This window comes from Manis javanica, chromosome 15, assembly GCF_040802235.1.
Source record: "Manis javanica isolate MJ-LG chromosome 15, MJ_LKY, whole genome shotgun sequence".
Lineage (NCBI taxonomy): Eukaryota > Metazoa > Chordata > Mammalia > Pholidota > Manidae > Manis > Manis javanica.
This window is the reverse complement of record NC_133170.1, coordinates 27,199,294-27,213,354: the sequence shown is the minus strand read 5'-3', so window position 1 is coordinate 27,213,354 and position 14,061 is coordinate 27,199,294. Positions and strand designations below refer to the sequence as shown.

Sequence of the window (14,061 nt, the reverse complement as noted above, 5' to 3'; positions counted from 1 at the left end):
GCAGTAGATTTTGCAGGGCCAACTTTCACATCCATTGTCTTGCAGTACGAACTCCCTTCCTTTAGAGACTTGGACCTCTCATCCTAACCTGTCTTCTATTCCCTATGAGTGCTGAGAGGACAGTGGGGTCAAGGGCTCAGAGTTTTCCAAAAGAAAGGTCCTTTAAAAATACCTGAGTCCTTAAAAATATCCATTAGAAGGTGAAAACGGGCCTGACCTGGCTGAAGCTCCTGACAATTACCAGTTCTATTTCAAAAGCAGGCCCTTCTTTATTTCTAATGTTTGTTAAATGCTAATGGCCTCTGAGAAGGGTCCCTTAGAAGTTTTCTTTATACCCTTTCCCTATTTTGCCTATCCACCACACCTCCCTCTCCTGTGGTGACCACAAGTCTGTCCTCTGTGTTTATGAGTCTATTTATGCTTTGTTTGTTAATTTTTTTTTAGATACTACATATAAATGAAATCATATGGTTGTTGCGTTTCTCTGAACTTAATTCAATTAATGTAATACCCTTTAGGTTCCATTCATGCTGTTGCAAAGGAAAGGTTTCATTCTTTCTGTGGCTGAGTAGTATTCCATTGTATATATGTACCACTTCTTCTTTATCCATTCATTTATGAAAGAACACTTGGGTTGCTTCTGTATCTTGGCTATTGTAAATAATGCTGCAATAATGTAGGAGTGCATGTATGTTTTCAAATTAGTGTTTTGGTTTTCACTGGGAAAATTCCCAGAAGTGGAATTACTGGATCATATGGTATTTCTATTTTTAATTTTTTGAGGGGCATCCATCTTGATTTCCATAGTGGCTGCACCATATTACATTCCCACCAACAGCATATGAAGGTTCCCTGTTCTCTACATCCTCACTGACCCTTGTCATGTTTTTTCTTTTGGTATTAGCCAATCTGATGGTTGTAAGGTAACACTGTATTTTTTATTTGCATTTCCCTGCTGATTAGTGATGTTGAGCATCTTTTCATGTTGGCCATCTGTATGTCCTCTTTGGGCAAATGTCCATTGAGGTCCTCTGACCATTTTTTAATTGGATTGTTTGCATTTTTTTGGTGCTGAGTTGTATGCATTCTTTATCTATTTTGGATATTAACCATTTATCCAATATGTCATTTGCAAATATCTCCTCCCTTTCAGTATGTTGCCTTTTTGTTTTGTTGATGGTGTTCTTTGCTATCCGAGCTTTTAGTTCAAGGTAGTCCCACCTGTTTATTTTTGCTTTTGCTTTTCTTGGAAGGCTCTGAGACTGAAAACCAAACCTCTGGTGCTGGTGGTCTTAACTGTCCTCTCAACACTGCCCTTCCCACCCTCACTCCCTCTGATCTCAGTTGAGGTGAGGCCTGACTGGTGCAGGGGAGGTAGGGCCAGACAGGGGGAGCTGTCTCCTCTGAGAAAGATTTAGGCTAAATTACTTGCTCAAGCCACAGAGCTAGAGTCAGAGGCTCAGAGTGGAACACCGAGTCTTGGTTTGCTGCCTTCCAATGTCATGTTTGTTGCATTGCTTAGAAACAGTGTTAGCAGCCATCTTCTTCCTCCCCCTTAGCCAAAACACACACGCGCACACACACACTCACTCACTGCAATTTCACCTTGTTCTTGAGCTCCAGGAACCCAACGCTCACAACTTGGTAACTGGTTTTCAATATTACTCAGTGTAGTAAAATACCACGAGGTTGCTGAGAGTAGCCGACAGTTCACAGTCAGCCGCAGGGGTGTTAACCAGCCACTTCATTGCTGCCAGAGAACAAAGCTCTGGAGCTTAGCTGAAAAATCCAATGGGTGGTGGCTGAGCCCCAGCTGAAAGTGTGAAAGTCCTTATTACAATCCCAAACATATTCCTACTAGTGGCATCAGCCTTCTAAAAATAAGGAAATAATTTCCCAAGATTAATAAAAAGAAAGGAAGAGGCTGGGAGGGCGCGGGTTTCAGCACTGGGCTGGGGAAAGGCAAACAGAAGACAAGAGACATTAAAATAGCAGCAGATGAATACTGTGTAATTTCAAACAGTCGATAATGTCATGCTGCAAGGTTGTTAATTCTGCTGAGATAATTGCCCTTCCCCAGATTACTGTCTTTACCAGAGAAAGAAATGATTGCCGTGTGTGAGAAATCATGCTGCCTCTCGACTCATGAGAAGTGGCAGTGATTAATGAGAGACCAGGCTTTGCATTTGCAAATTTTTCATCCATGCCCAGGGACTTTCAGGAGTGGAGAGACAGCTCCTAGGGAAGAAGAAAATGTGATAAACTCATCTTCCACAGACAGAGACGGAAGTTCTTATGGGAGTGACTCAGCCGTTAGTGCCATTCAGCAAGTCGGGTCTGCAAAATAATGAGTTGATACAATTGGCCATTTGTGGGCTTTTCCCTGCTGATGAGAGTTTGTCTGCTGGTGAGTCCATTGAACCTGCGCTCTGCAGATCTGGGTTCAAAGCCAGGATCTTGGGTTGTTCAGCCTCTACGGCTTTTCTACGGCAAACCTCCAAATGTTTGTTGACTGTCAAACGAAAGGATTTGACCAGCTAACAGCTCAGGTTCCTTTCAGCTTTCTAAGTCTCACCTGAGGACTTTCCCGGTGGTCTGGGAGGGGCAGGGGCAGCACAGCAGGCAGAATAATTGTCCCTCAAAGATGTTGAAATCCTCCTTCCTGAAACTTGTGAACATGTCGCCTTACGTGCAAATGTGGTGAAATTAAGGCTCACAAAAAAGAAAAGGCATCTTGGATAAAAGGGTGAGATCAGGGTGATCACAAGGGCCCCTCAAAGATGGCAGATGGAGGCAGAAGAGTCAGGGAAGGTGTGACAAAGGAAGCAGAGGTCAGTGTGATGTGCTTGCCAGCTTTGATGATGAAAGAGGAGGCCACACACCAAGGACTGCTGGTGGCTTCGAGTGGCTGGGGAAGGCAAGGGGGTGAATCTCTCCTAGAGCCTCCAGAAGGAAGCAGCCCTGCTGACATGCTTATTTTAGAGTGGAGAGGCCCATTTTGGACTTCTGACTTCCAGAATTGTAAGATAATAATTCTGTTTTGTTTGAAGCCACTAAGTTTGGAGGCATCTGGTAGAGAAGCAATAGGAAACTAATATTAACAGGAAGGCAAGGGTCAGATGATGAGGGTTACTTAACCCCCACACCTATCATTTAGGGTGTCTGTGATGCTGAGGCTAACACCCAGGGAGCCAGTTTCATTTTCTGCCAAACTGGGAGACCATGGGTAGATACATCATTGAGTCAGCAGAAAGGCCACTATTACAGGGACACCACTGGTCACCCCAGGTAATACAGATGACTTACGGCCTGTGGGTATATTTACCGGCTGCTGGGCCTCACAGGCCAGCTAGCATTAGCAATACTGACAAATATTTATTGAGTGCTTACGATTTTCCAGACATTTAATACTTAGAACAACTACAAGAGGTAGGTACTATTAAGCATCCTTATTTGGCCAGTGAAAAAAGGTAAGCTTAGAGAGGTCAACTGCCAAAATGAGTAAGAGGTATTGCTGGCACTCTGCACAGATCCTCCTCAACCCAGGTCCCACTCTCTTGCCCAGGAGAAACCTATTTCCCAGCTCCTGAATTCCTTATGCTCGCCAGCATCCAGTAAAAGACCAGATTCCTATGTGGGCCAGGCCCTGTAGGACAGTGATTCTCAAACTCCGGTGGCATCGGAATCTGGAGAGTTTATTAAAACATAGAATCCTGGGCTTCATCTTCAGATATTCTGATTCAGTAGGTCTGGGAGAGGCTTGGGAAGTAACATTTTAATGAGCTTCAAAATGATTTTGATGCTGCTGGTCCATGCACTTCCCTGTGAGTAGCAAGCCTCTGGAAGCCATCCATCTCCAGGTCTGGCCACATCTGTGGCTGAGCCCTCACCTGGGCCCATGAATAAGCCATCTTTTAGTCAAATTAGAATAAAGAGATTTATTTTGATGAAGACATTGAGAAAAATGGGAGCTACCTGGCCAGCAGGAATTGTACAATGACCACATGACTTTTCCAGACTTAGAAGAGATACCCCTTTGTCTTGCCAATGGGTTTCAGCCCTGGGCAAGTTTATTATGGATCCAATGTGACCAAAGAAATGACAGCAGAACGTTCTTGGGGTAAAAGGGTTATACCCAACTTTATTTCTACGGTGGCAGGTCAATCACTAGAATCCCATCCACTCAGAGTGTCTGCATGCAGCAAGCCGGTCTCTGCCTCTGGGCTTCTCTGCCTGCACAGCCGTCCTCTGGGCCTCTGTTCTCAGTGCTGCCACCACTCCAGCCTCTGCCCTGCTCTCCTGCAACCTTGCAGCCATGCCACCGTGTTGCCCAGAGCCCTGGGTAGGGCTTTTTATCTGGAGTCAATAACAACGCATCGTCCACACATGTGCAGTGAGCTAGCCAACCAGAGAATCCTGGCCCCAGGAACCTTCATTTTATCCACAGCCTTACATTATTATAACACTGTCTTACATTTGCTCAGCACTTTCAAAATAAAGCACTTTTTTCATCTGTCTTCACATGTAACCTAAATTCATCATAGGTTTATCTTTATGCAATGTGAGTGATAATCAAGCTAGAAAAGTCATTGAATATAGAATATTCAACAAATGCCTTCTTGATCTGGATGCCTAAGCAAAATGTACAAAACAAAAGTTGCAGTTGTTACTTTTAGAGTAAAAACAATTCAAGTATCTCTAACCTTAACTGCAAATGAAGCTATTGGTTCACATTTTCAAAGTTAGAAGGTTTTCATATTATACAGGTGAATGCCATAGGGAGATGTGTTGAGGGAGGAAAAAAATGGACATGAGAAAAATAGTCAGAATGCATCAATAGCACCCCCTCCCCCAGCCTGTCCCCCGAGGAGGGAAGGAGGAGAGGCAGCCACCCCTTGAACCTTAGGGCACCTGCACATCTAAGTCACTCGCCTTTCTGTGATAAGCCTCTGAAAATGCACTGGACACATTAATGAATTTATTCCTGGATTGTACCTAGGAAAGGGGGGAGAAAGTGGGGAAGAGAAGAAGCCAGGCTCCAGATGTAAGCCTTGATTTGTGAATGGCTTCTCATCTTAATAGCTCTAAGCAGGAAATCCTTAAAGCCAGCCTGAGGTCTCCGGATTCGGGTCAATTTAAGCCAAATCTGTCTCTCCTCTACCCATTCAGCCTCTCCGCCTGCTTCCATCCTTTAACATAGGAAATAAATCCTCTCTCTCCCCACATCCCATAAACACAGATAGATTTGTTTTATATGTGTGTCTTGCTTTATTCCACCCTGGCTGCTTCCATCAAACAGGAAAGAAAGGTCATTTCCAGGGCTTCCTTCCCAAGGTGTCAGATTGAGGGGCAAGTGAGAAGGAAGGGGAGGGAGGCACAGGACAGCTGCTCCCCTCATTAAAATGTTTTACTGCAGATCTGTGAGTGGAATGCAGCTGGGAGAGGGGATTAGGGCACAGACAGCTTTACCCTTCCGTTTATTAATACCCTATTACCAATTATTGCTTGATACTTTAGCCTCACAATGTATTCTTTAACACCAATGCACCATGGAATTACACACTGTGTAACATTTAGCAGTAAGACCCAGCCTATCAAGGACCTATTCAACATGTTTTTCCACTTAAAATTGTTTTTAAAGGTGTTTTGGTTTTTTTTTTTTACCATGCTGCCTTCTATTTGGCCCTTCTGGTTCAGCCTAAGAAGCACTGAGCCTTCTCCCTAGGTCAGGACTCTCTCAATCCATCTGTCATGAGGTTCCTTGGTCTGTGACCCCCTCCGGGATGGAGAAGCAAAATCAATGCTTGACAGGAAGGACTAGCTGGCATACTTAGAACAGAATTTTATTTTTGCCTCTTTCAGTCCCTTTAAATTTTGTCCAAAACGGGAAGCTTTTCCCCTTGACCTAGATGAAAATTCGGCAGATCTTTATGTTTTATGGCTTACTCTTACATAATAAACAGTTACAGTAGCTTTAGGACTCAGTCACTATATCAGTTTAGGAATTAAATTGCACAGTCCAACCTATTAAATTGTTTTTTGCCCACAAAGTTGCATTGACCACACAAAGTTGAGGTGGTTTGTGTGGTAACAGATGATGCGGGAAACCTGAACAAAGGGCCAGAAAGGTTTAATCCAGCATTTCTCCTGTTTTCTGGTCCCACCTCCACCACCACTCTGCGCATATAGCTGGTCTCAGAAATCACCTTCACTTCCTGATCCTTAGTTTCCCTGACTCCTTTCTCCAAAGCTGAATTCCTTGCTCTTAGTTCAGTTGCATTCAACACATACTTATTAATATTCATAATAAGGGCACAGTACGGGGTTTGGTGTTGTGTAGAAAATTGGAGATGAGTGAAGTATGGTCCTTGATTTCAGATATCTATCTCTATATCTCTATTTATCTATCTGTCCATCTATCTACGTACCTACCTATTGTCTCTTTAGACATACCTCACTTATTGAGCTGTTTTATTGTGTCACAGATATTGCATGTCTTACAAGCTGAAGGTTTGCATTAACACATGATTTGCTCATGTCATGTCTCTGTGTCACATTTTGGTGGTTCTCACATTTGGTAGTTCTCACATTTCAAGCCCTTTAATTATTACTGTATTTGTTACCGTGATTGTAGCCAGAGATTATGACTCACTGAAAGCTCAGATAATGGTTAGTACTTTTTTAGCAATAAAGTAGCTTTAAGGAATGCACACATTTTTTAGACATAATGCTGTCACACACTTAATAGACTATAGTGTAAACATAACTTTTAGATGCACTGGGAAGCCAAAAAACTAATTTGACTTGCTTTATTGTGATACTTTATTGAGGTCGTCTGGAACCAAATCCACCCATCTCTCCTTCCCTTCAATGCCTTGCTTCTCCTAACAGTGTTCTTTTCTTCTTGGTTCTGCACACCTTACAAGTCCTTGTGTGGTCTGCTAGGACTAGTCCTTTAAATTAAGAGAAGACTTCCCATTTGTTCTCTGCATAGCTCATTCTAGGTGCTCCAAATAATTCCTTCAAAGGCACTGAGTGCCATCTGTCTGAAAGGATGCTGCAACTATGAGTGTAACCTTTGGATGGAGCATGAGCACTGCTGGGGAGGTTGTTTGGAATGCAGTCTGAGTCCCACCTCCAACCCCCTTCTTGATTAGATTCTGCATTTCAACAAGATCCTCAGGTGATGGTGCACATGATCCACTTCTATAAAAGAGCTTATCTCCTCAGGTTCACTGGGTAGAGAAGAAAGCAGAGTTCTATTTGATGTGTCAGCGGTGTCCTGCAAAGACGATGCTGAGCTGGTGGGAGGAATGGAAGAGGTTTATTGGGAGGTAATAAAAGAAAGCTCAAAGAACTTGCAGAACTCAGCTGGAAAAGCCTTCAGACCATCATGCTGATCTGACACTTGTGAAAGGAGAGTGGGGAGAAAGAAGAGGCTGGATGGAGAGTCTCAGACTGCAATGCGTTTCACAAAGTCTTGGCCATCTCAGTGGGAGAGATCCAGAGCAAAGGCTGCACATTATCAGAGTTCTGCTTTGGGCAGAAATGGCCAGGTCCCTGTAACCACCCTGTTGGGCCCAGTCATTGGCAAGGGTTTCCAAGAAGATCATAGGCTCTGCATCAAAGTCAGGCAGAGCCAGAAGGTGCCAACAGCTGGAGGCTATCAGCTAATCGCATCCCTTAAAGCTGAAAAGCAAGTTCTTTCTTTAAGGGTGATCCTAGCAGTCTAGGGCATGGCTGCCACATGGGACATCTGAAGATAATTTTGCAAGAAACCTATAAAAGCTGGTAAATATATGGAAAGCAGATTTAAGAAAATGCCACATTTAAAGAGGCCTGATTTATGTGTTTTCCAGGACTGTTTACATTGTGCTCTCATTCTTCAGGGAACAGTCTCCCCAAGGACTCCTAGAAAACCAGGTTCAGAGAACCGTTTCTTTAGGGAGCTCAAGCAGAGCCCTGTGCCCCAATAGAGTGTCCCTGAATCCACCAGATGCATGAATCAGTAAACAAGACCCAGTGGTCACACGTCTTTGAGCTCACCCTCTACGAACTTAGCCCCAGGTTCACAGGGGCAGACCTGATCCTAACTGGCAACCTCAGAGCCAGAGAAGAGTAAACACCAGGGCACCAGGGCCCAAGGAAGGATCGTGGAAGGCAGAGGTCTGGGGAGGGCAGTGCAAAGCCCTGCCTTGTGTGATGCATTCACATCCTTCCCCTGCACATCTGATAAGACAGCCAACCACACACCCAGCAGCACACACAATGAAAACATGTACATACGCCAAGTTCAAATCCACCTTCCTGTACACAAAAAAGGCCACACACACATACTGCTCCAATTCTGACACAAACTGCTGTGTCCACACCCTGCTTCCAATAAACACTTGTACACCTAGTATCGAGTTTCCCACATATCCCCTATGGTACATAGATTCACAGACAAGAGGCTATAACATCCACTTATATAAACTCCCAACACCATACAGGACCAAAAATAGGCATTCGAAAACATGGTGACTTTATTGTAACTTAAAACCAACCAACATCTGGAGCTGCGTCTGGAACTGGCAGACATGCCTTGGGAAGTATTTCCCTTGGCCCTAGAAGCCCACTGAGATCTCACAGGGGCAGGGGTGCGGAGCTTAGTTTCCTAACTCAGAAGGACTTAGCTGTATCTCAGCCATCCTCCGGCCTCCTGCAGGAGGGAATGGGACCTCTCAGGCCAGATGCCAGGGGGGTAGGGGGGGGATGCCGCAGGGAGGGAGCACTTGTGTCTGGAAAGGGAGTTGCACATTTCTGCAGAGAAGTGGAGTGAAGAGACCAGGGACACACTTGGCTGGCTCGGGAAGGAATCCCAGCTTTACCACTTACTACCTGTATGACCGTTGGCAAGGCAGCCAATCTCTCTGTGTCTCATCTTGCTTATCTCTAAAATGGGGATAGTAATACTACTGAGAAGATAGGTTGGTATAGGAACATGCCAGTCAATGTTTGTAAAGTGCTAACAACGGACCCGGTACATCATAAGGGCAAGGTAAGTATGGGTTTTTGCTCTATGCCTGGGAATTCTCCAGCTGGGATTCCACAGCCTCCTGGGCTCCCTTTCTTGACCAGCCCCTACCCTCTACCCCTACACAAAGCTGGCAGCAGTTGCCAGCCCCAGGCTTTAGGAGGCAGGAACAGCTCTCATCAGGATCTCTGTACCCTTCCTCCCCTTCCTTGTTAAAGGGTTTTACTAACAGGATTTGTGGAAAGAGCTCAGGGGTTGCAAGGCCAGGGAATATGAGACCAGGTAGGAGTCTCTTGGCTGGGCAGCCTACCTGGCCTGTCTGGCTGACCCACCACTTTCTGGAGGGGGTCAGGGTTTCCCCGGGGGCAGTGGCAGGGGGACCCTGCAAGGTTTCAGCCTGTTACATTTTGGTGAGTTTGTAGGAGGATGGGAAAAGAGATGCTTCTCCAGTGGTATGAAGATACATTGTTTTAAAGGCCCAAAGCTCCGCCCTACCCCTTCTGTGTGTAATTCTTCCCAAAGAAGAGAGAACCCTTATTTCTCCAAAGGAGAAGTGTAAAAAGGACTGTTGTCTCTTGTCTCTCACACTCCCTCTCATTTCAAAATCTCCTCTCTCTAATCCCAGGGCGATTTACTTTCCCTTGAGGCCCCCGGGCGTTCTGCGGGTTCCCAGGTGAACTGACATCCAGGGCTGTTCTCCTGTGGTTGCCCTGGAGTTTCAGCGCTCTCGTACAACCTGTTCCTCCATCCTCTCCGCTCCCTCCCCTCTCCCTCCCAGAGCCCGGCTGCGCCCTTCCCAGCCCCCCTCCCTCCCATCGCTCGCCAGAGGCCCCAGCTGCGCCCTCCGGAGCGACACCCGCTGCCACGACACCCTGGAGAGGAGGCGGGAGGGAGAGGGAGGCGATGGGGGTGGGGAGGAGGCGGGCAGCGGCGCAGGGTGGAGGCCGCGCCGCTGCAGCCAGAGAGGGGCGGCTGAAGGCTGCATCTGCTGGAAGGAGGCTTCTGGCTGGCTGCTTGGTAACGGGCTGCCAGAACGGAGAGAGAGGCAGACAGCAGGGCAGCGGTTTCTTGACGTCAGGACCAAGCGAGGGGATCGCGCCAGCAACCCCGGCCCGCCCTGCAGTGGGGAGGCCGACTGTGGGAGAAGAGCCGACGCCAGGTGCCCCGAGGGGCGCGAGCCGGGAGTGGGGTGAGGGGGGTTAGGAGCCGGTCTGCAGGGGCGCAGCATGCCCCCTGCCCCCGGACCATGGAGATCGCCCTGGTGCCCCTGGAGAACGGCGGTGCCATGACCGTCAGAGGAGGGGAGGTCCGGGCAGGGACAGGCTGTGGCCAAGCCCCAGGGGGACAGCTCCAGTGCCCCCCGACGGCCTGGCTCAGCGATGGACTCAAGGACCAGGCGTCAAGGGGGCGCGGCGCGCAAAGGGGCGCAGAGCCAGGAGGGCGGGCTTTGTCCCCGCTGCCCCAGGAGCTGCCGCAGCCTAGACGACTGCCTCCGGAGGACGAGGAGGGAGAAGGCGACCCGGCCCTGGGCATGGCCGAGGAGCAGGCGCTGGGCGCGGGGTCCCTTCACCACCAGCGCGTCCTCATCAACATCTCCGGGCTACGCTTTGAGACGCAGCTGGGCACCCTGGCGCAGTTCCCCAACACCCTCCTGGGGGACCCGGCCAAGCGCCTGCGCTACTTCGACCCCCTGAGGAACGAGTACTTCTTCGACCGCAACCGGCCCAGCTTCGATGGCATCCTCTACTACTACCAGTCCGGTGGCCGTCTGCGCAGGCCGGTCAACGTCTCCCTGGACGTGTTCGCAGATGAGATCCGCTTCTACCAGCTGGGGGACGAGGCCATGGAGCGCTTCCGTGAGGACGAGGGCTTCATCAAGGAGGAGGAGAAGCCCCTGCCCCGCAACGAGTTCCAGCGCCAGGTCTGGCTTATCTTTGAGTACCCGGAGAGCTCCGGGTCCGCGCGCGCCATCGCCATCGTCTCAGTCTTGGTCATCCTCATCTCCATCATCACCTTCTGCTTGGAGACCCTGCCTGAATTCAGGGATGAGCGCGAGCTGCTCCGCCACCCCCCGCTGCCCCACCGGCCTCTCGGGCCCGCGCGGGGAACCAATGGCAGCGGGGCAGTTGCGCCCCCCTCTGGCCCAACGGCGGCACCTCTCCTGCCTAGGAGCCTGGCTGACCCGTTCTTCATTGTGGAGACCACGTGTGTCATCTGGTTCACCTTTGAACTGCTTGTGCGCTTCTTCGCCTGCCCCAGCAAGGCAGAGTTCTCCCGGAACATCATGAACATCATTGACGTGGTGGCCATCTTCCCCTACTTCATCACCCTGGGCACCGAGCTGGCAGAGCAGCAGCCAGGGGGCGGAGGAGGGGCCGGCCAGAACGGGCAGCAGGCCATGTCCCTGGCCATCCTCAGAGTTATTCGCCTGGTCCGTGTGTTCCGCATCTTCAAGCTCTCCCGCCACTCCAAGGGGCTGCAGATCCTGGGCAAGACCTTGCAGGCGTCCATGCGGGAGCTGGGGCTGCTCATCTTCTTCCTCTTCATCGGAGTCATCCTCTTCTCCAGTGCCGTCTACTTCGCAGAGGCCGACAACCAGGAGACCCACTTCTCCAGCATCCCGGATGCCTTCTGGTGGGCAGTGGTCACCATGACCACGGTGGGCTATGGGGACATGAGGCCCGTCACCGTTGGGGGCAAGATCGTGGGCTCTCTGTGTGCCATCGCAGGGGTCCTCACCATCGCCCTGCCCGTGCCTGTCATTGTTTCCAACTTCAACTACTTCTACCACCGGGAAACGGACCATGCGGAGCAGGCAGCCCTTAAGGAAGAGCAGGGCAGCCAGAGCCAGGGGACCGGGATGGACATCAGAGGCCAGCGGAAGGCCAGCTGGAGCAAGGGGTCCCTCTGCAAGGCTGGGGGGTCCCTGGAGAATGTGGATGGAGCCCGAAGGGGAAGCTGCCCCCTAGAGAAGTGTGACCTCAAGGCCAAGAGCAATGTGGACTTGCGGAGGTCCCTGTATGCCCTCTGCCTGGACACCAGCCGGGAAACGGATTTGTAAGGGGTCCAGGCGGAATGGTGGTTGTGGGGTGGGGGCAGTGGAGGCCTCCTGAACCTGGGCATCTACTTCATACCGCAGAGTATTTCAAGCCACCCTGTAACCTAAATCTGTCCCTCTGCTCACTCTTTCCCCCCTTCTTTCTCCTCTCCTTCAGTCCCCCCATTTTTCCTCTTCTTTCCATGACACCATGGGTCACCTATTTTTAAAAACTACCACATTCCATGACGCAGGAGCTGTTGAAATGGTAAGCACTGTGAAATGGATGTATTTGTAGCCAGTTTCCTATACCCAGCAGAGGGATAACCCAAACAAAAATGACTTTAAATAGCCCAGGTCCCAAGAGATTTTGTAACCCCCGCCCCATCCGTGGGTTCCAAATTTTCTTTACATATGATTATATTTGTGTATAGGGGAAAATATTATTTTTACGGCTGCTGAGTGGACTTTTGTATGGTAGTTCAGATGGAGATATTTTGGATATATTTTCAAGACATATGTCGTATTTATGGAAACGAGAGTTATTGTGATGTTTTTCTGTGACCCTTATAATAGAGCCAGAGACCCTGGTTATGGCTGTTCTGGTTCCTGTCTGCAAGCCTCTCTCTTTTCTGGGATGTGATATTGGTGCTTTGTGTCTAGGTCAGGGAATGTTCTGGAAGAAAGGCAAGTCTTTTTTTCTATGCGCCTTAAACAATTCTTGTGACTTTCTTTGGAAAAACATTTTCATGATGTTGGAGGAAGACTTCTGATAAGTTCATTCTCCTTATTTTTATCCCAGGAAATAAAATGTTGCTTGGTTAAGGCAAGTGTTAGTTTTTTGACAGCTGATGTACTCTTTGAAATTTACAAAAATAGTCTGTCACTTGCTGTTTGTGGTTTGGGAGTCACAGTAAAGGCCACCTTGCCTGGGACAGAAAATTTAGAAAAGGAGTCATCACCTTCCTGCGGGGCCCCTTCTGTGCCTCACAGGTGGAGGGGTGGATTCTGTGTCTTGGGCCATTTGGGACACACATGGTCACCCCTGCAATGCGCTGTCTGGTCTGTTGGTGCGGTTTTAGACCCAGCCATCAGTGGAATGAGGATGAAGCCAGGCAGGGCAGATTCCCACCCTGCACTGGGGCTGGGGCTGGAACTCTCCTTTGTCTGCAGGGTATAAGCTCTACTTAACATGGCTCTCACCAGCTCAGAGAAGCAAGCCTCATTCTCATAGGCATGAAGCATGTTTACAGAAGTGCAGCGCTGGCGCGAAAGTCTCAGAGGGACCGAAGAGCACTCTGTGGCTCTGCTGTCCCCTACAGCCGGGCTGCAGAGGGGTAGAACACGCCGCCTTTGTGGAGGACAGAGGTGGAAAGAAGCCAGATGGTAGGATTTGCTTGTCCGCATTAAAGGCTAGTTCCTACCCATGTGGCCTCACCTAAACTCAGAGTGAACCTTCTGTTGCGTGTTCACTGGATGGTGTAGTAGAGCCTCGCAGGAGCTGAAACAGGGACTGCAGTTTTCCTCTGGGATGAGCTGTTTGCAGGGTGCCCCAGGTTCCGAACCTCCTCACCAGGGAGGCTGGTGATCCACACTCACACCTCCCCCATGATTACAGCGAGCTTGCTGTCTCCTCCTCAGGGTGCATCCAGTGCTCCAGGGGGCGAGGGAGGATCTACTAAATCGATGTCTGGGAATTTGGGATTTCAATGACACGCCAACACAATAATAAAAGCCAGTGTCTGTGACTGCCTAGAGTCATTTCCAGCCAGGATCTGTTAATGGCAATTCTGAGGAAACAAGGGTTGGGCAGGAAGGGCTCTGTTGTTTTTCGGTGCATGCTGAAGCCAAGGAAGGACAGAGACACTTGATTTGTTCATAACTTACGGCGCTCCCCAAAACAGGGCATTTTGCCAAAGCTCAGCTCCACACAGCCTCACCTGCAAACCCTCTGTGGCTTTAGTGCTAGTGTGTGCAGTTTAATGCACACCTGGTGACGGGGACTGGG

General features: G+C 49.0%; 1 protein-coding gene across 1 annotated transcript; it reads left to right on the top strand.

Annotated features, from left to right (window-relative positions):
- The first annotated feature begins 8,578 nt into the window (after positions 1-8,578).
- KCNA5 (potassium voltage-gated channel subfamily A member 5) lies at positions 8,579-13,806 on the top strand. The gene has a single exon (XM_073222801.1). The coding sequence runs from the start codon at positions 10,263-10,265 to the stop codon at positions 12,075-12,077; it is 1,815 nt and encodes a 604-aa protein (XP_073078902.1). The 5' UTR covers positions 8,579-10,262; the 3' UTR covers positions 12,078-13,806.
- The last annotated feature ends 255 nt before the right edge of the window (positions 13,807-14,061 follow it).